Source organism: Microtus oregoni, unplaced genomic scaffold (genome assembly GCF_018167655.1).
Source record: "Microtus oregoni isolate MIOR12 unplaced genomic scaffold, Mior012 000134F_ref0000037, whole genome shotgun sequence".
In the NCBI taxonomy this organism is placed as follows: domain Eukaryota; kingdom Metazoa; phylum Chordata; class Mammalia; order Rodentia; family Cricetidae; genus Microtus; species Microtus oregoni.
Window position 1 is genome coordinate 1,418,643 of NW_024544778.1, and position 19,555 is coordinate 1,438,197.

The 19,555-nt window shown below is 43.7% G+C and overlaps 1 protein-coding gene and 1 non-coding gene across 2 annotated transcripts in view; both read left to right on the forward strand.

Moving 5' to 3' along the window:
• LOC121444634 (forkhead box protein K2-like) overlaps window positions 1-19,555 on the forward strand; it is a 44,278-nt gene that overhangs the window by 12,588 nt on the left and 12,135 nt on the right. Inside the window, exons 2-3 of the mRNA XM_041646523.1 lie at window positions 13,476-13,670; window positions 15,920-16,067. Coding sequence (XP_041502457.1) covers window positions 13,476-13,670; window positions 15,920-16,067 — 343 coding nt within the window. The remainder of the gene's footprint in view (window positions 1-13,475; window positions 13,671-15,919; window positions 16,068-19,555) is intronic.
• Window positions 18,605-18,732, forward strand: LOC121444658. Its single transcript, XR_005973808.1, has one exon. It is a non-coding gene; the product is annotated as a small nucleolar RNA SNORA24 (small nucleolar RNA).

The window sequence follows — 19,555 nt, forward strand, 5'->3', positions numbered from 1 at the left end:
GGGACTGCAGGCATGAGCCACCATGCTTGGCTAAGGAAATTGTTTTAAAGTTGTTGTGTAGTAAGTCCAGCACCTGGCCTTTCTTCAATAATGGTTTCTTTCTATTCAATTCTTGTTTGTGTGGCTATGTACATTAGAGATTGAACAGAGGGTCTAACACACGCTAATCATAGGGTCTAGCACCAAGCAATATACATAAATCTTGTTTGCTTCTTTGGTGAGTCACCCTTTCCTGTTTCTTTATGTACCTTAGGACATAACATAACCTTGTTATCAGTCTTGACTATCAGCATTGGAAGTCATATTCTCCTTGTAGTTTGCTGCGGGGGGGGGGGGGGGGTTGTTGGTTGGTTGAGAGCCATGTGAACCTTTCATTTAGTAACTGAGATAGAGCATGTATCTGGCTGTTATTTTGATAGATCATCTGAAAGCCGGTCTTCCCAGTCTTGGAATTGGGTTTGACGAGGCCCACCATCATCTCTGGTCAGTCTTGCACTTTGGCTGGGGAGCAACCCAAGTGACTTATTTACATTCTAGTGTAAATATCATACATACTGATACTTTGGAATGTCTTGATTCCCAGAGAAGGTCTCAAAGCCCATGCCTCAGGCAGTATCTTTTGTTTTTGGACTAAATTAATTTGTCTAAAGCACTGAGGTTTGGTGGTTTGGCTTGAAGTTTTTTTTCTTTATTTTTTTCTTTTTTTTCTTTGCTTTTTACTTGAGTTCTTAGGGATGGAGCAGAAACAGATTTGGAGACTGCGTTCAGCTTCTACTGGTAAACACTCAAAGTTAGAAAACATTGGTAGGAAAGATGACTGCATTGCAAGTGGTTGTAGGTGGTTCTTCACCATGCCAGGTCAGATACTGAATGAAGGGCTGTCAGCTGACCTGTGAGTAGGATTGTAGTCTGGTTTTTGGAGTTGTCTGAAGAAAATTATGTCTCAGAGGTCTGAATACGTTTTATTTATTTTTATTTTTATTTATTTTTTTTAAATATTTATTTATTTATTATGTATACAGTATACAATATTCTGTCTGTATGTCTGCAGACCAGAAGAGGGCAGCAGACCTCATTACAGATGGTTGTGAGCCACCATGTGGTTGCCGGGAATTGAACTCATGACCTTTGGAAGAGCAGGCAATGCTCTTAACCACTGAGCCATCTCTCCAGCCCTCTGAATACGTTTTAACCTTAATTGACGAGATGCTGATATTGTCTGTCTGTCTGTCTGTCTGTCTTTTGCGTTCTGTTGCTCTCACTGTTTCACTCCCAGCCCACCCCGCAGGTAGTCTTTTAAATGATCAAATTGTATTTGAAAATTTGAAAACTCCCTGAAGTAGATGGGGTTTGTAGAAGTACTATTCTGTGAAAAGTTTCTGTAAGCAAAAGCATAGTGCAAACACTGACCTAGGCCACTGTGGACAGAAAGAAAAGTTTAGGGCTGGAGAGATGGCTCAGAGGTTAAGAGCACTGGCTGCTCTTTCAGATGTCCTGAGTTCAATTCTCAGCAACCACATGGTGACTCACAACCATCTATAGTGGGATCTGATGCCCTCTTCTGGCATAATACATATAGTTAGAAAACTCATACATAAAATAATAAATACATTTTTTTAAGAAAGGAAAAGTGTATTTGGGGGAACAAACTGCTGGGTCTTGCCAGTTTTATGGGGACAGGTGTGTATGTGGGGTGTTTGAGCCAGAAAACCTGGGGGCTAGAGTGAGGACTTTCATCTGTTACAGACTAATTTGGCTTAATCTGGAACTAGATGCCCTTTGTTGGAGATAGTTGTCTGTTGGAGACAGATAAGGGAACTAATAACTTGCCAGACAAACAGGAATTCACTTCAAGAGATTGCTGAGGGATGCTGGGTCTACGTTTTTGTTTACCTCATAGCAATCCTGTTACCCTGTAAGAATCCAGCCTCAGGTTAGCCCAGACTGTCATTTAGGATATTGTCAGTGGCTTTGCTATTTTTGGGACCTGCTTTGGACTTAACAGTTAGAATTTGATTTTAAACAGTAGAGACCCTGTTGGAGATGAAATGTATCCTGACTGTGTCAGTATTTGTTATTTGTTTTGGGTTTTGAAACAGGGTCTTCCATCATAGCTTCCTTAGGCTGACCTCAGACTACTACCAGTCCTCACCAGCCTCTGGAGTGCTGGGGTGCCAGGCTCGTGGCCACACGCAGTGCTCACTTTCCAGTCACTTTGTGACTTGCTCTACACGGATTCCTGTCTGTTGGACAGGGTGTGAATTATGTTGTGTATACACATTCTCTCCCTCTCTCTCTTCCAGGATTTGATTCTTATCATCCACGTAGCGGCTAATAACCTGGAACTTCAGTTCCAGGGAATCTGATACTCTATTCTGGCCCTGCATGCACGTAGTGCCTGCAAGCAAAGTATTCACACATCTAGAGTAGAAATTAAATATTAAAATAATGATTGTGTTTCTAGTCCTCGTAGCCTAGATAGACTTTACTATTGTTTTAGATTTATTTATTTTATGCATATGAATATTTTGCTTGCGTGTATGTTTGTGAGCCACATGCATATTTGGTGACCACAGAAGTCAGAGGCATCGGATCCTATGGAGCTGCTGTTGGGAGTGGCTGTGAGCCACCGTGTGGGTTCTGGAGGTAGGGATCAAGCCTTATACAAGAGCAACAGTCATGCTGAGCCGCTGAGCCATTTCTCCAGTGTTAGGTGGTTTGTATTTTTCTTTGTTTTTCAAGACAGGGTTTCTCTGTATAGTCCTGGCTGTCCTGTTACTTACTCTGGCCTTGAACTCAGAGATTTGCCTGCCTAGACCTAGTGCTAGGATTAAAGGTGTGCACCACCCACCACTGCCTGACTGGTTTTGGGGTTTTGTGTCTCCTCTTCAGCCTGTTTATGGACTATGAAGCTGTTCTGTTTTCTAAGTCTGGATTAGTTAATTTTCTTGTGCAGTGATGAAATATCATGGCCAAGGCAATTTTTAGAAGGAAGGGTTTGTTTGGATTTACAGTTCCAGAGGGATGATAGTCCATTATTATCATGGCCATGGTGGGGAAGCAGGGCAGCTAGAGCAGCAAGCGGGAGAGTTCACACCTTTAACAAGCAGAAAGGAGGGAAGGAGGGAGGGCACGCGCACTAGAAACTGCATGGCTTTTAAAACCAGTGACACACTTACTTCATCTCCTAAGCCTGCCACAACTTTGCCAACAGCTAGGGACCAAGTATTCAAATACCTGAGAATATGGGGGACATCTCATCTGAACGACCACATTGTTTTAATTAACAATGTCCTCTCACTCTCAAGGAGGGAAATGTCCTTGACAGTCCTCATCTGCATTTCTGGCTAAATTAGAACAAATGGATTAGAGTTAATAATGCTCGCAGATTAAGATTTTCTGTTTGCTGTCTTTGAATTTTATGTTTTTCCTATGATAAGAAATCAAGACCTGTTTTTTAAAATGTGTGTTTGGCGTCTGGGATTATAGGAAATAAAATCAATTTGGGCTAGCAAGATGGCTCATTGGATAGAGGTGGTTACCACCAAGCCTCAGCATCTGAGTTCGGAGTTCAGTTCTCAAAACGTACATAGTAGAAGGGGAGAACCAACTCTCATACACTGGGGTGGACACTTATTCCCCCAAATAAATAAGCAAAAATGTCAAAAGCATAAATTAGCCTAATAAAATTTCTGACAAAGAGCTGCTTGCTCACTATGGAGATTAAATTCTTTCTTTGTATGAACTGATCTTGTCCATCAGGATCTGAAATTTTAAACAATTTAAGACAGTGTGTCAAGGGTGCAAACCTAGTGGGCTTTTTTTTTGTTGTTTTTCTTTTTGTTTGTTTGGTTGTTTTTTTTTTTTTTGGTTAGGTTTTTTGTGTGTTTGTTTTCTGGTTTTGTAAAAGAGGATTGCTAAATTTGCTATCCAGGCCTGTCTCAGACAGGAAGAGAATTTAGTTCTTCATTTTGACTGGGTTGATAATATTGTTTCTTTTGGATTTTAGGTGAATGGAAAATGATTCTTGTCTTGGGGGCAAGGGCATAGCCTGGCTTACTGTGTTCTGTTTTCTGCCGTGCCCCTGTAGATTTTCTGTACTAAGCAGACAAACTTCTCTGTAGAATCTCCTCATGAGGTTAAAGCTGGCATGTCGTAGGAACAGTTGGATCTTGGGAAATAGGACTAAGGAAGATGAACTGCCGTTTCCTGTTGTCAGGTTAATACATAAAGGGTAACTCATGAACTCCTTTTTAGAATGAACTTCTGTTTGTTCATTTTGTGTTACTAAGGGAAGGGATTGAACCTAGGTCTTCTTAGATCCCAGGCAAACATTCTACCAACTGAGAGCCATTTTAGCCCTAGAATGGAATTGTTTTGTTTTTGGAGACAGGGTTTCTCTGTGTAGCCTTGGCTCTCCTGAATTTACTCTGTAGACCAGCCTGGCCTCAAGACCCAAAGGTCCTCCTGTCTCTGTCTGTGCTGGATTAAAGGTTTGTGCCATTACACCCACCTCAAAATTTCTTTTTTTAAATAAATGTTTTTTGAGTAGTTATAGGTTCAGTGTGTTAAGGGTAAAGAGATTTCCTTTAATACTCTCTGCCCAGTGACTACGGATCATATAAACTATGAGTCAAGATTTTGTTTAACCCACTGGGTAGTAGCTAGTTGTCTGGTAGTGTGTGAGTGATCCTCTGCTCCTGGCTCTGAGACATGCCGGCCAATAGAGGGCAGGAGTTATTGCTCTGCTTCTCTGGATAATTTTGGGTCTGCTGTGAGAGTGATCCAAGATAAGTATGCAGGGAGCATTTATTGCCTATCAATAACAATGGATATACTAACTAGTGGTCTAGGACAGCAGTTTAGGGGACTTCCTCCTTTTCGTATAGTCATCTCGTGTGCCTATTTAGAGAAATTCTGTGAGGAGTGGCACAGTGTTAGAATCCACTGGAAACCTGCGGGTCTGGTGGACTAAAGAAAAGTGGATGTCGTGTGCGCTATGTGTGATTCCACACTCCCGAGCACCTTGTGATCCAGACTGTTAGACTTCTGAGGCAAAAACACAAGGATGTTCTCACTAAGTGGGGCAATTGAAGGCTATAATTAACTCTTCAATGCAGGTCAGATGGGCTGCCAGGGGATTTGAGGTTAGGTTGTAAGAACCTTTGCTTTTAAATTTGGACAAGGGACTGCAGACCTGTATAAGATACAGGGCAGGAAGAAGGAAATGCTAAGGGATGGCATGCTCTTCAGCATTCTTGTTCTTTCTTCCCGGGTTTTCTCTTTAGTCCCGGTCCTTCTGTAGCCTGTGGGTTCATCCTCGTCCTCCCTACTTCTCTGAATACACAGAACTCCTTACCTGCCCTCTTTCTCATTTGAGCGTTTCTCTAATCCCTCTGAGTCATTGCCGTTGCTGCTTTCCTGCAATCCAAGTGCAGAAGTATCCTGTTCTGGGTGAAATTTAGTGAAAGCCACTTGTGTTAGGATGCATATCATCAGCATCCTCCACACTGCCTCCTCCTTGGCTCTGGACCACTGTCCTGCATTCTAAATCATGCATTAGGTGTCTTTGCTTTTGAATGGATATAGAATAAACAATGGACTCTGAGGTAAAGGGATTTGAAAGTTGCTTATGAAAATAGTCTGTGTCTTTAACATAACTGGTGTTTGTTTCGTTTCTGTAAAGCCCCTCCTTCCCTCCCCTCCCTCCCTCCCTCCCTGGACTCTCCTTTCCTTTCCTTTCCTTTCCTTTCCTTTCCTTTCCTTTTTTTTGAGACAGGGTTTCTCTGTGTAGCCCTGGCTGTCCTGGAACTCAGTCTGTACACCAGACTGGCCTTGAATTCTTTTGAGATTCATGTGTCTCTGCCTCCCAAGTGCTTGGACTAAAGGCGTGCACCACCACTGCCTGGCTTCATGTCTGTAAACTTTTAAAAATGTGAATTTAGTACAATTTATTCTACTCCAGATGAACACATAAAATAGTTTTATTTGGAACTATTATGGATAATGCTGCTGTGGATATTCTCAAGTGCTTCCGTGTTAGTCTGTGAAAAAAGATCTCATGTATCCCAGGCTGACTGACCTGGAACATAATATATAGCTCAGGATGACTTTGAACTCCTTCTGATCCTCCTGTTTGACTCATAACTGTTAGGATTATAGGCACACACCACCATATCTAGCTCTTTGGATAGATTTTAAGTTAGGAAGCTTTCTTAAAATTTTATTTATTCAAAGCCAGGGTGGTGGTGGCACTGGCCTTTAATCTCAGCACTCAGGAGGCAGAGGCCAGCCTGGTCTATAAGAACTAGTTCTAGGACAGATTCCAAAGCTACAGAGAAACCCCATCTCAAAAACATCACAAAAGTTTATTTATTCAGGGCTGGGCGGTGGTGGCACACGCCTTTAATCCCAGCACTCGGGAGGCAGAGGCAGGCGGATCTCTGTGAGTTCAAGACCAGCCTGGTCTACAAGAGCTAATTCCAGGACAGGCTCCAAAACCACAGAGAAACCCTGTCTCGAAAAACAAAACAAAACAAAAAAAAAGTTTATTTATTCAAAAAAATTATTTATTCTTGTTAGTATTTATTTGTTTATTGAGACTAAGTACCATTCTGTGGCTCAGGCTATCTTGGAACATCATATAGTTCAAGCTGGCCTTGAGTTCTTGGTAGTCCTGTCTCAGCTTTCCAGTGAAACTATACAGCTATGCTTAGCTGGTTTTGTTCCTTTGTAACAGGGCCTCTATGTCTTCCAGGCTGGTGTGGAGCTCTCAATGATCTTCCTTCCTGCCTCAGCCTCCAGGAAAGAATTTTTGCATTGCTTCTTTTGAGACAGTCTCACTGTGTAACTTTGGCTGACCTAATAAAAACTTGCTGTGTAGACCAGGCTAACCTGGAATTTACAGATATCCACCCACCTCTGCCTTCACATGCTATTATTATTAAAGGAATACACCACCACATCCAGATAATGGATGTTTTTGTTTATTTTTAATTTATTTTAATGTGTATGAGTGTCTTGCCTGCATTTATGCCTGTGTACATGGTGAGCCTTGTGCCCATGGAGGTCAGAAGATAGCATCAGGCCCTCCCCTGAAACTGATGTTAGATCGCTGTGAGCTGCTGTGTGGATTTGGGGAACTGAGCCCAGGTCCTCTACAAGAGCAGCAGTAAGTGCTCTTAACCATTGAACCATCTCTCCAGCCCCTAAAAGGATGTTTTTAAATAGAAATTTGCTGTTGTTTTGTTGGATGTTTGTTTGTTTGAAACAGAATATCTTTATGTAGTCCTTGGACTTGCTGTGTAGATCAGACTGGCCTCCAGCTCAGAGACCCACCTGTCTCTGCCTCCTAAGAAAATTCTAGTGTATATTTTTAGGTGAGCTCATGTGTGTTCCTTCTGGGTTTGCTCCTTAAGCTTTCTATTTCCAGCTACGTGGTGGTGCATGCCTTTGCCTTGTGTGGTAAGAGCCGTGCTGGGGGGAGAAAAGACACTGACTGTATAGTTCAGGTGCTTTGACATTTTCTCTTTTGATTGCTGGCACTTTAGCAGGTACCTGTAGTTTGAGTTTGCTTTTCCCTGCTGGCTGCTGGCATAGAGGATCTTTTCATGTGCTGATTAGCCATTCCATGGAGTGCACAGGTGATGTGAAGTGTTGGGTGTGAAGCAGATCGAGGAGGGCTTGTGGCATTTGTCACCATAGGTGACTGAGTGTGGTGGAGGACAATCTTGTTCACCCAGAGCCAAACATGCACAAACTCTTGACTGCTGTGTAATCATCAACTTTATTAGTGATGAGAAAAAAACACTTCTAGACAATATACTCATTTTGCTCAGACCCTTACAGGTAAAACAAAAGTAACACTTTGTCCAGTGTGCCACTCCAGAGTTAATGTGTGTGCGTCCTAAAATGTGTCAGGGTGGTTTTCAGGTTTGGGGGAAGAGGACACCACTGTGTTTTGTTTGTTTTTAAATTAATTGTTGTGTGTCTGTGAGAACGCATGCTTTTCACAGAACATGTGTGGGGTTCAGAGGACAGTTTCCAGGAATTTATTCTTTATTTCCACCCTCGCTTCTGGGGTTCAAACTCAGGTGATCAAGCCTACACAGCAGGCACTTTTACCCACTAAGCTATCCTGACTTGGCTGGTTGCTATTTCATTTTTATTTATTTATTTATTTATTTATTTATTTATTTATTTTGGTTTTTCGAGACAGGGTTTCTCTGTGGCTTTGGAGCCTGTCCTGGAACTAGCTCTGTAGACCAGGCTGGTCTCGAACTCACAGAGATCCGCCTGCCTCTGCCTCCCGAGTGCTGGGATTAAAGGCGTGCGCCACCATCGCCCGGCTGGTTGCTATTTTAAGTAGGCTTTCTTTGAAGTATACTTCATATAGAACAGAGCAATCCGAATGTGAGTTTGAGTGATGCTCATGTACATCCTGAGAGTGCCCATCGCAGTCCGAGACTAGAGCATCAGTTCACCCTCAGAGTTGCAGGCATCACCTTCCTGTGGGAGCCCAGGCAGTTGTGAGGTTTTCAGGTTTCATGAAATGGAGTCGGTGGAGCAAACTCTTGTGTTGACTCTCTTTGAATGATGTTTGAGATGCACTTGTGTTACTTGCATGAGTGGTTTTCCTTTGCGGTGGTTGAATGGCATTCTGTTGCATGGATTCATTCTCTACTTGTTCCTCCTGTTGTCCTCCCCTCCCCCGTTTCTTCTCTCTTCTTACTGGTTTGAAGCTAGAGCACATACATGCTAGACACATACACTCTTACTACTGAACTAATCCTTATCTTTGTACTCTTTATTTTGAGATTGGGGGATCACACTCTATAACCCAGGCAGGCATTTGGCTTTTGATCCTTGTCTCTGCTTTCTGAGTAGCTGACATTACAGGCCTGTACCATAGAGCCGGATTTTCTGACACGTGGTCAGGCAGAGCAGTGGGTAGAGCTCTTTTCAGAGTCTTTGTTAATGGAATTAGGGGACAGAATTGCTAAGATGAAAAGTTGAGACAATATTGGTTGTGTAAAGAAACTCAGAGCTGGTGTTAGTGGCGCATACCATTAATCCCAGCACTTGGGAAGCACAGACAGGCAGATTTCAGTGAGTTCAAGGCTAACCTGGTCTACAAAGGAAGTTCCAGGACAGCCAGCACTGTTGTTACACAGAGAAACCCTGTCTCAAAACAAACAAAAAAGAAACTCAGACACTCAGATGAGCCACTCACATTGCTCATCACAAGCCACTGGGACACTGCACCAGCTCCTGAGAGTCTTTGAAATCAAGGCTCACTGTGGAAAGGTACCGCCCACTAGTATGTCATTCATTCATTGTGTGCGGGTCTCTGATTAACTAAGGCCGCTGATGTTACCAAGTTTCAGTGTTTATTTCATTCCTGAGAGGACACCGAGGGAACTGGCAGTGGAAGTACTCATGGGCTTATTGGCAGGTCTCCCTTTTTTTCTTCCAAACTCCTCCAGCCTAGAAAAAGCAGGTTTTTTCTTTAAAAATTTACCCGTTTTAGCCGGGCGGTGGTGGCGCACGCCTTTAATCCCAGCACTCGGGAGGCAGAGGATCTCTGTGAGTTCGAGGCCAGCCTGGTCTACAAGAGCTAGTTCCAGGACAGGAACCAAAAGCTACGGAGAAACCCTGTCTCGAAAAATCAAAAAAAAAAAAAATTTACCCGTTTTTTGTTTGTTTGTTTTTGTTTTTTTGATACAAGCCTCCTGTAGCTAAAGTCATAGCTAAGGCTGACTTTGAACTGGTCCTGCCCCCATGTCTGAAGTGCTGAGATTGCAGGTGTGTACCATGACATCGAGTTTAGAGTCGAAATTTAAGTCAGTGTTTTAAGAGGCTGGAGAAATGGCTCAAGAGTTAAAAGCACTGACTGCTCTTACAGAGGACCCAGATTCAATCCCCACATGGTGGCTTATAACTATCTGTAACTCCAGATTTGATGCCTTCTTCTGACCTCCATGGGCACCAGGCACTTACCCAGTATACAGACATACATGCAAGCAAAACACCCATTCACATTAAAAAGAGAAAGAGAGATTTAATATAGATATAATCATGGGCATTAGAGGCATGAGAAGATCTCTGTTAGTTCAAGGACAGCTGGCCCTACATAGGGTTTCAGAACAGCCAGGCTACATAGTGAGATACTGTCTTGAAAGGAAGGAAAAAAAGAAAAGGGAAGAGAAAAATTCCCAACCAAAACATTATAGGATTTGCTGGTACTATAGCTGTTTTAGATGAGGAATCTGCACTCCTGAGACTCCAAGATCATGGGTGTCAATATGAAAGAGAAATGCACAGTGGAAAACAGGAACCACTGGAGTTGTTTGAAGTTCCAGGAGCAGGCGATGGTTTCCCAGAGAGCAGGGACATTTGTCCTTCACTGTAAGGGAGATAGATTGGTTGCACGAAATCTGTTGGAAGCACTTATTTTGTGTTTTGTTTTTCAAGATAGGGTTTCTCTGCATAGCCTTAGCTGCTCTGGTACTCGCTCTGTAGACCAGGCTGGCCTCACATTCCCAGAGATCCACCTGCCTCTGCTTCCAGAGTGCTGGGATTAAAAGTGTATACCATCACCACACACTGGAAGTAATGTTTTGGAAAACAGTTTAATAAATCAGTTGAACTTATTTTATATAAAGAAACACATACCTGTGCTTTTAAACTACTTTCCTACTTAGAGACCATTTAAACATAATTGGTTCCCACGGTACTGTAAGTTGGTGTGTGTAGTATTAGGGGCGGCAGGGCCGCTTCCCCAGCACCCCAGCCGCCCGCTCAGCTAGCTTATGCCCCAAAATAATTACACAGACACTGTATTCTTTTAAGCACTGCTTGGCCCTTTAGCTCTAGCACTTACAGGCTAATTCTCACATCCCGATCAACCCATCTCTAATAATCTGTGAGAACCGGTCTTACCGGGAAGATTCTAGCCTAGTCCATCCTGGGTCGGAGCTTCATCCCGGGAGCGGGGCATGGTGTCTCTCTCTGAGGCGTCTGCTCCCGAGAGAGCTGTGGAGTCTCTGACCTCACTTCCTCTTCCTCCCAGTGTTCTGTCCTGTTTTCTCCTCCCACCTATCCTCTAACCAATAAAATGGGCCAGGGCAGTTCCTTTATTAGCCAATGACCTTCCTCCATCATTTCCCCTTTTTCGGTTTAAACAAAAAAAAAAGCTACGAAGTAATAAGGGTGGCGGGGCCGCTTCCCAAGCAACCCAGCCGCCCGCTCAGCTAGCTTATGCCCCAAAATAATTACACAGACACTGTATTCTTTTAAGCACTGCTTGGCCCTTTAGCTCTAGCACTTACAGGCTAATTCTCACATCCCGATCAACCCATCTCTAATAATCTGTGAGAACCGGTCTTACCGGGAAGATTCTAGCCTAGTCCATCCTGGGTCGGAGCTTCATCCCGGGAGCGGGGCATGGTGTCTCTCTCTGAGGCGTCTGCTCCCGAGAGAGCTGTGGAGTCTCTGACCTCACTTCCTCTTCCTCCCAGTGTTCTGTCCTGTTTTCTCCTCCCACCTATCCTCTAACCAATAAAATGGGCCAGGGCAGTTCCTTTATTAGCCAATGACCTTCCTCCATCATTTGTCTTTGACCTGAAGTAACTCTGTAGACCAGGCTGTCTTTGAACTCTCAGAGATCTGCCTGTCTCTGCCTCCCAGGCATTGGGATTAAAGGTGTAAACTACTACACCTTGAACTCACAGAGGTCTGTTTGCCTCTGCCTTCTAGGCACTGGGATTAAAGGCGTGTGCTACCACACACAACTCTCTTTCTTTTTTTGTTTTTTACTTTAAGAACTTCAACTTTTAGTCTGCAAATATTTTTAACACACTGTAAACCATTTAAAAATTTTCTTTGTCTTTGAATCTCTCTTTACTGTATATCTCTCTTTTTCTGACCACATGAATCTTTAATTTACCAAGCAATCTCAGTAGGACTAAAGGCGTGGCTTTGCCAGCTAGATCCAGACCATTCCTTAGCTTTCCAGCCTCATGGCTGAGGTACTGGCTGTAGCCAGCAAGCGAGCTTCAACAGCCTGTGCTTGCAAACTGCACAAACTGCCTGCGTAAAAGAGTCAGAGTTTGTCCTGGCAGGACAGCCCAGAAAGCCGGCATTTTTAAATGGCGCAGCTTTTTTCCTGCTATGGCTGAAAACCGAAAAGCATGTGATCAGCTTTTCGTCAACACTATTTAAGTGTTTCGTGGCAGGACCTCTTAATGAGCTGCAGGCTTTGCAGCTAAAGCTGAGTCAGGAAGCCTCTCTTAGATGAGGCGCTTGCTTGCCTCTAGCAAGCAGAGTAGAACCGAGAAATTGCTGCTACCAAGAAACCAGGCACAATGCTTTCATTTTGTTCTAGAATTACTTCCCAAGCTGTCTCAGGCTTTATGTGGAAGCAGTTGTCCACGTGGGCACCATAAGTAATAATATTGGGCGGCAGGGCTGCGTCCCCCACACCCGGCCGCCCACATGGCTAGCTTATGCCCCAAAATAATTACACAGACACTGTATTCTTTTAAGCACTGCTTGGCCCTTTAGCTCTAGCACTTACAGGCTAATTCTCACATCCCGATCAACCCATCTCTAATAATCTGTGAGAACCGGTCTTACCGGGAAGATTCTAGCCTAGTCCATCCTGGGTCGGAGCTTCATCCCGGGAGCGGGGCATGGTGTCTCTCTCTGAGGCGTCTGCTCCCGAGAGAGCTGTGGAGTCTCTGACCTCACTTCCTCTTCCTCCCAGTGTTCTGTCCTGTTTTCTCCTCCCACCTATCCTCTAACCAATAAAATGGGCCAGGGCAGTTCCTTTATTAGCCAATGACCTTCCTCCATCAGGTGTGAAGGTCTGGTTTGTACCTAAAATATATGTTGGTGAAGCCTTAGGTGTGTCAGCCCAGTGCTCCAGATTGTCTGTGTGTCGCCTTTGTAATACAGTGAAGGAACCATCTTCAGCCAGGACAGAGGCTGGAAGTGTTAACATTGTTAACCTTTGTTCAAGTAAAGGGAAATTAGCTATTGCTGGGGACTACATCTGGCAGGTGTTTGATTTTCTTTTTTCTATTTTTGGTCTATACTTTTTATTTTCTTATGCTGATCTGGGTACTGTCTTTGTGTGTTTCTCTGTCTCTCACACACTCTTTGTCCCTCTCTTCTGTCGATGGGGTGAAAGGCATGCCTCATATTTCCCAGGTTGCTCTTGAACTTTCTGTTTAGCTAGAATTGGTCTTGAACTTTTACTCCTACTTCCCAAGTGCTGGTTTCACAGGTATGTGCCATTATGAATGGCTAGTGTCATATAAAATACCTTTTTTGTGGTATTAAATGATTTGGTGTACATTGTGTGTGTCTAGAGATTGAGGTGGGGAGGGCCTCCCTTACCTGCAGTTCCTGTGGGGAAGCTCAGGCTTCTGGTGGGCAGCGGACATGAACTGACCATTGGGTTTGTTTTTCAGGTGCACTTTCAGGTTTCCGAGCACAAACATCAAGATAACATTCACAGCCCTTTCCAGTGAGAAGAGAGAGAAGCAAGAAGCCCCAGAGTCGCCAGTGAAGCCTGTGCAGCCACACATCTCACCCCTGACCATTAACATTCCAGACACCATGGCCCACCTCATCAGCCCCCTTCCCTCTCCCACGGGAACCATCAGGTACAGCAGAGGCTGAAGGTCGCATGTCCACAGCTGTACCCAAAGTGACCCTATCTGTTTTCACCGCAACTGGCGGTCAGGAGTTTGCTCAAAGTTTTTGTTGTGAATTGTAATTCTCATGTGTTGGTAGGTTGTGGGATTCCTGTCTTGTTTGTGTCCCTTTGGGTTTGTTTTACCAGAGCCATTTCTGTGGCCTTGGAATTAGAGTCTGGTGAGCACACCATACCAGTGGTTACATAACCCTTCCTAAGTCTCCTGAGTTACTGCTAAGCAGAGGTAAGGGCTAGGGTCCCAGTGATTTCCTCCACCATCCATAACTGATGGTTAAGAGGGCAGCCAGTGCCTTGTGCAGACCTGGTGTGGGTTGTGTTGTGTCTAGAGATTGAGATTTCACTGCCCTGTCTCTGTCTTCCAACTTATTCTGAGCCTTGGAGGTGAAAGTATAAATGACTTCTCACTGAGCCTTAGGGGGGAAAAGTATAAATGACTTACTTCTCACTGAGCCTTAGAGGGGGAGTATAAATGTCTTCTCACTGAGCCTTAGGGGGAAAAGTATAAATGACTTACTTCTCACTGAGCTCTCATCCATCATTATTCTCAGAATTGCGGGCATCCATGAGCTCCTTCATTTGGTGGTGACGGAGAATAGTATTGAGGGAAGCTCTGGTGACAGTAGGGGTGGAGCCGGTGTGTTTGGAGTCTCTAACCCTGGTGACTAAGTCTGGGGCTCACTTTTTTTTTTCCCTCCCTCCCTCCCTCCTTCCTTAAAATTTACTAATTTATTATGTACACAGTGTTCTGTCTGCATGTATGCCTGCACACCAGAAGAGGGCACAAGATCTTATTATGGATGGTTACTGGAAATTGAACTGAGGACCGCTGGAAGAGCAGCCAATACTCTTTAGTGAATGAGCCATCTCCTGCCTGCCCTCCCTCCCTCTCCCCCTTCTCTGGAACTCACAGAGATCCACTTGCCTTTGCCCCTGATTCTGGATTCCAGCTTTAAGTCTAGTCCTGTTTCCTGTTTTTTTCTTTTTCTTTTCTTTTATTTATTTATTTGGGGGGGGGTGTTTTGTTGCTATTTTTTGTTGTTTGTTTTTCGAGACAGGGTTTCTCTGTGTAGCTTTGAAACATGTCCTGGAACTCGCTCTGTAGACCAGGCTGGCCTTGAACTTAGAGAGATTTACCTGCCTTTGCCTCCTGAGTACTGGAATCAAAGGCCTGTGCCACCTCTGCTCAGACTGTTTCCATGTTTTGAAATATTTTTTTTCATTGAAGAGCTGACAGATTATCTGATTATATTTCTTCTAAAACTTCCCACAGACTGAGAGTGACAGAGTCTCTAGGAACCATATTCAAAGCTGAAATTTAAAATTCTAAGAGGCTAGAGAGATGACTCAGCTCTTAAAGAGCACTTTCTGCTCTTACAGAGGGACCCGGGTTCAGTTCCCAGCACAACACGGCAGTTTACAAACATCTCATTCCAGTTCCAGGACATCCACCACTCTCTTCTGGTCTCTCCAGGCCCCAGGCATGCACGTGATACACATATACATAGGTAAACACTTCAAACATGTAACATAAATCTTTTTTAAAAAATTAAGTTAGGGGCTGGAGAAATGTCTCAGAAGTTAAGAGCACTGGCTGTTTTTCAAGAGGATCCAGGTTTCAAGTCCCAGCATCTACATGGCAGCTCAAACTGTCTATAACTCCAGCTCCAGAGAATCTGACACCCTCACACATACAGGCAAAACACCAGTGCACATAAAATTTTTTTAAAAAAGTTCCTGTTGGATGTGATGGCTTTCTCTCTCTGGTAGAGCACCTGGGGCCCTGGCTCCTGACGATTGCATTTCCTGACACATTGCTTGAAGCAATCTTCAATACCACAAAGAATTCCTGGGAGGAAATACTGCTTTCTCATTTTTTTTCCAGTTTAGCTAGACATGGTAGCACATACTTACAATTCCAGTACTTCAGATTCAGAAACTAAAGCCAGAAAATTGCTGCCTCTTTAAAACCAGCCTGCAGTACAAATGAAGGGCGCTGGGGAAGTGTAATTCCAATTCCAGGAGATCAACATCCTATCCTGGCCTTCTTTAGGTACCCACATAGCATATATGCAGACAAAACACATTAAAAAAAAAAAAACCTTAAAAAAGAAATGTTTGTTTTCCCTGATCTCAGATCTATACTGAAGAACAATACTATGCTTGCTTTAAAGTAGACTTTCCCCCTCCCTTTCACAGCGCTGCAAACTCCTGCCCATCCAGTCCCCGGGGAGCAGGATCTTCAGGGTACAAAATGGGCCGTGTGATACCATCTGACCTCAATTTAATGGCTGACAATTCACAGCCAGAAAATGAAAAGGAAGCTTCAGGTGGAGACAGCCCAAAGGTAAGTGTCTGTTGTCTTGTACCTGGGGCTGGGAAGCATTCTGTAGACATTGGTCACTGTGGGACAAGTCCTTTTAGGAACACTGTGTTGTTTTAGTTCAGCTTCTCTGCTGCTGTGATAAAACACTGTCCTACACTCCCTTATAATGGCCATTCCTGAGGGAAGTCAGGGTAGGAATCCAGAAGCCGAGGCCATGAGAGGAGTGCTGCTTCCTGGCTTTTTGCTCATACAGCCCAGAGTCACCTGCCCAGGGGTGTTACTGCTGACAGTGGGTTGGCCCCTTTCAGATCAATAATTAATCAAGAAAACGCACCATAGATATTCCTATCGGCTACTCCAGTAGAGGCCATTCGTCAGTTGAGGTTCCTGCTTCCCCAATGATCTAGTTTATGTCAAGTGGACTGAAGCTCACCAGCACAGCACACAGTGAAGTAAGCGTCTATCTATGAATTGGATTCTGGTGCAACTCTTAATGTGCCATAGGTATCAGGGTTCGTAGTGCCTTTTTTGTTTTTTTTTTTTTGTTTGTTTTTGTTTTTTAAGACTGTTTCTCTGTGTAACAGTCCTAGTTGTATCCTGGAACTAGCTCTTGTAGACCCGGCTGGCCTCGAACTCATAGAAATCCACCTGCCCATGACCCCTGAGTGCTGGGATTAAAGGCGTGTGCTGCCACCACCCGGCTGTAATGCATTTTTTAAATCCTTGAATACACATGTGAGGACCTCAGGGTAACTGTAGGCACAGTACTGATTATATATAAAATTTTTAGTAGCACAGAAAGGCTGTTATTGCAGTGTTAAGTAAAAAACAGTCTGTACATATGTGACATGTTCACAAAGAACACAAGTCATAGCTATGTTACCTTGTGCACACAGAGGCATTCCTAGGTGGTGGGTTGAAACGTTACAGTAGAAAGGAGATTATGATGCCAGAACTAATAGTGATCTTTGCGAGGCAGGAGCTGCTGGGTACTCACTTTGCAAAATTTGTTCCACCCATTTGGGTATATTCGAGTATTTTCCGTGTTAAATTATTTAAAAATAAAAATATTTTTATGCTCAGTATTTCAGCACCTGGGAGGAATCTCTGAGTTCAAGTCCATTCTGGTTTACATAGCAGCTTTCAGGCTATTGGAAGTGTACTTAGTGATACATTGTTTCTAAAAAACAAAAACAGCATTTTTTTTTAAGATTTTTTTATTTATTATGTACACAATGTTCAGCCTCCATGCCTGCAGGCCAGAAGAGGGTACCAGATCTCATTACAGATGGTTGTGAGCCACCATGTGGTTGCTGGGAATTAATTGAACTCAGGACCTCTGGAAGAGCAGTCAGTGCTCTTAACCTCTGAGCCATCTCTCCAGCCCCAAAAACAGCATTTTTAAGGCCAACAAAATAGCTTAGCGGATAAAGGCACTTGCCACCAAGCCTGAAGATTTGAGTTTGATTCCTGGGACCCACATAGTAGAAGAGAACTAACTCCCGGAACAAATGAAAGCATCCTCAGAAGCATGTAAGAAAAAAGCCCTAGGAAGTGCGTTGGCCATTTGAGCAGGGATGAGGCCTCAACCTCTGAGCCAAGCACATGGTGTGGGGACAGCTGCTCAGCCACATGAAAGACTCACATGGTTCTTTTCCTCGAACCTTGGGGTGTGCTGTTGTGGGTGCTTAGGCAAAGCTTTTAGCAGCCTAAGTGATAGCAAAATAAAGTTAGCCATTTAAAGTGGGCTGTGGGAGTCTTCTGAATGCTGGCATTGGTTGATGGAGAATTGATAAGCATCTCTCAGATTATTGGAGAGCACTGTCTTGTCGCTTTGTTCCTTATACTTCTAATTTTGCCCTATCCCTAGTGCATCTCCAATGAGATGGTGTTCTTATTTTTGTCTTGGTTTTTGAGATGGGGTCAGCTGGCCTAAATTTACTATATAGTACAATAATAGTTTGTTTCAACACTATGTAAAAATCTAAAAATAAAAGTCAGGGTTGGAGAAGAGTCTGGAGATGTGACTCAGTAGTTAAAAGAATACTAGCTGTACTTCCATAAGACATGGGTTCAAATCCCAGCAGCCACGTGGTGGTTAACAAGCTATAACTGCAGGTCTAAGGGGATCTGACTCTTCTGTCCTAGATGACACTGCATACACATGGTGCACTGACATGCATGTAGGTAAAATACCTCCACATTTAAAAAGTAAATAAAAATGTATACTTGATATATGAACAGTATGCATCCTTGTGGTGCTGATGATCAAATCCAGGCTTTATACTCAATGTGCTTTGAATAAGAATAAGTGGTGTTATTTTAATATACTCTCTTTTTAAAAATTTATTATGTATACAGTGTTCTGCCTGCATGTATGGCTGAAGACCAGAAGAGGGCACCAGATCTTATTACAAATGGCTGTGAGCCACCATGTGATCACTGGAAATTGAACTCAGGACCTCTGGAAGAGCAGCCAGTGCTCTTAACCTCTGAGCCATCTCTCCAGCCCTTGAATATACTCTTTTGCAGATTGCTCCCCTTTTTAAGATTTATTTCTCCGTTTATCTTTGGGACCTGCCAGCTACGGCAGCCTCCCTTCCTAGCCACAGAAGAATGTTCTTATTTCTGACAAAGTTGTCACCATTTAAATGGGTTATGATTCTGACGGCAATAAGTAACATTCTCAGTTGATTTTAGAAGTTAAAAGATTTATTTATTTATTACATAGTGTTCTGCCTACATGTCTGCCTTTGTGCCAGAAGATGGCACCAGATCTCATTATAGATAATTGTGAGCCACCATGTGGTTGCTGGGAATTGAGCTCAGTGCCTCTGGAAGAGCTCTTAACTTCTGAATCATCTCTCCAGTCAGACCTCTCTCCGAGGCTTATGCTGGTACATGTGGGATTTTGAAATGTTGGAAAGACTTGGAGCTACCAGCAGCCTAGGACGAGCAGTGACTGTCCGGCTCCTTCACAGCCGCGTGCTCACATTAGAGTCTTGGCAGAAGAGGGACGTTTGCAGAGTCCTCAGGTGCTCTTCTGATTGTGCATCACACCTAGACATGCCGGTCCCTCTCCATGTCACAGGCGTTTCTTGATGTGTATCGCTCTGGATTTCACTGAAGTCCAGCGGCTTCTATCGGTTTTATTTTTTGTTCTTGTCACCTCAGTTTTCACCTGTGTGATCCCCTTCCTCCCAATAGTGTTTCTCTGTGTGGGCTGTCCTGAAACTGTTTGTAAACTAGACTGGCCTCTTGTTTCTGCCTCCAGGGTACTGGGATTAAAGGCATATACCACCACTACGCCTGGCTCCTTATGTGATTTTTAATCTTTATGCTGTTCTACAATTTTTCTATTTACTTTTCCCAGATTTTCTCGATCATATTACTTTTATAATAAAAAACCCTTGTTGCCTGGCGATGGTGACGCACCCCTTTAGTTCCAGCACTTGTGGGTAGAGGCAGTCAGATCTCTGAGTTCTAGGCCAGCCTGGTCTACAGAGTGA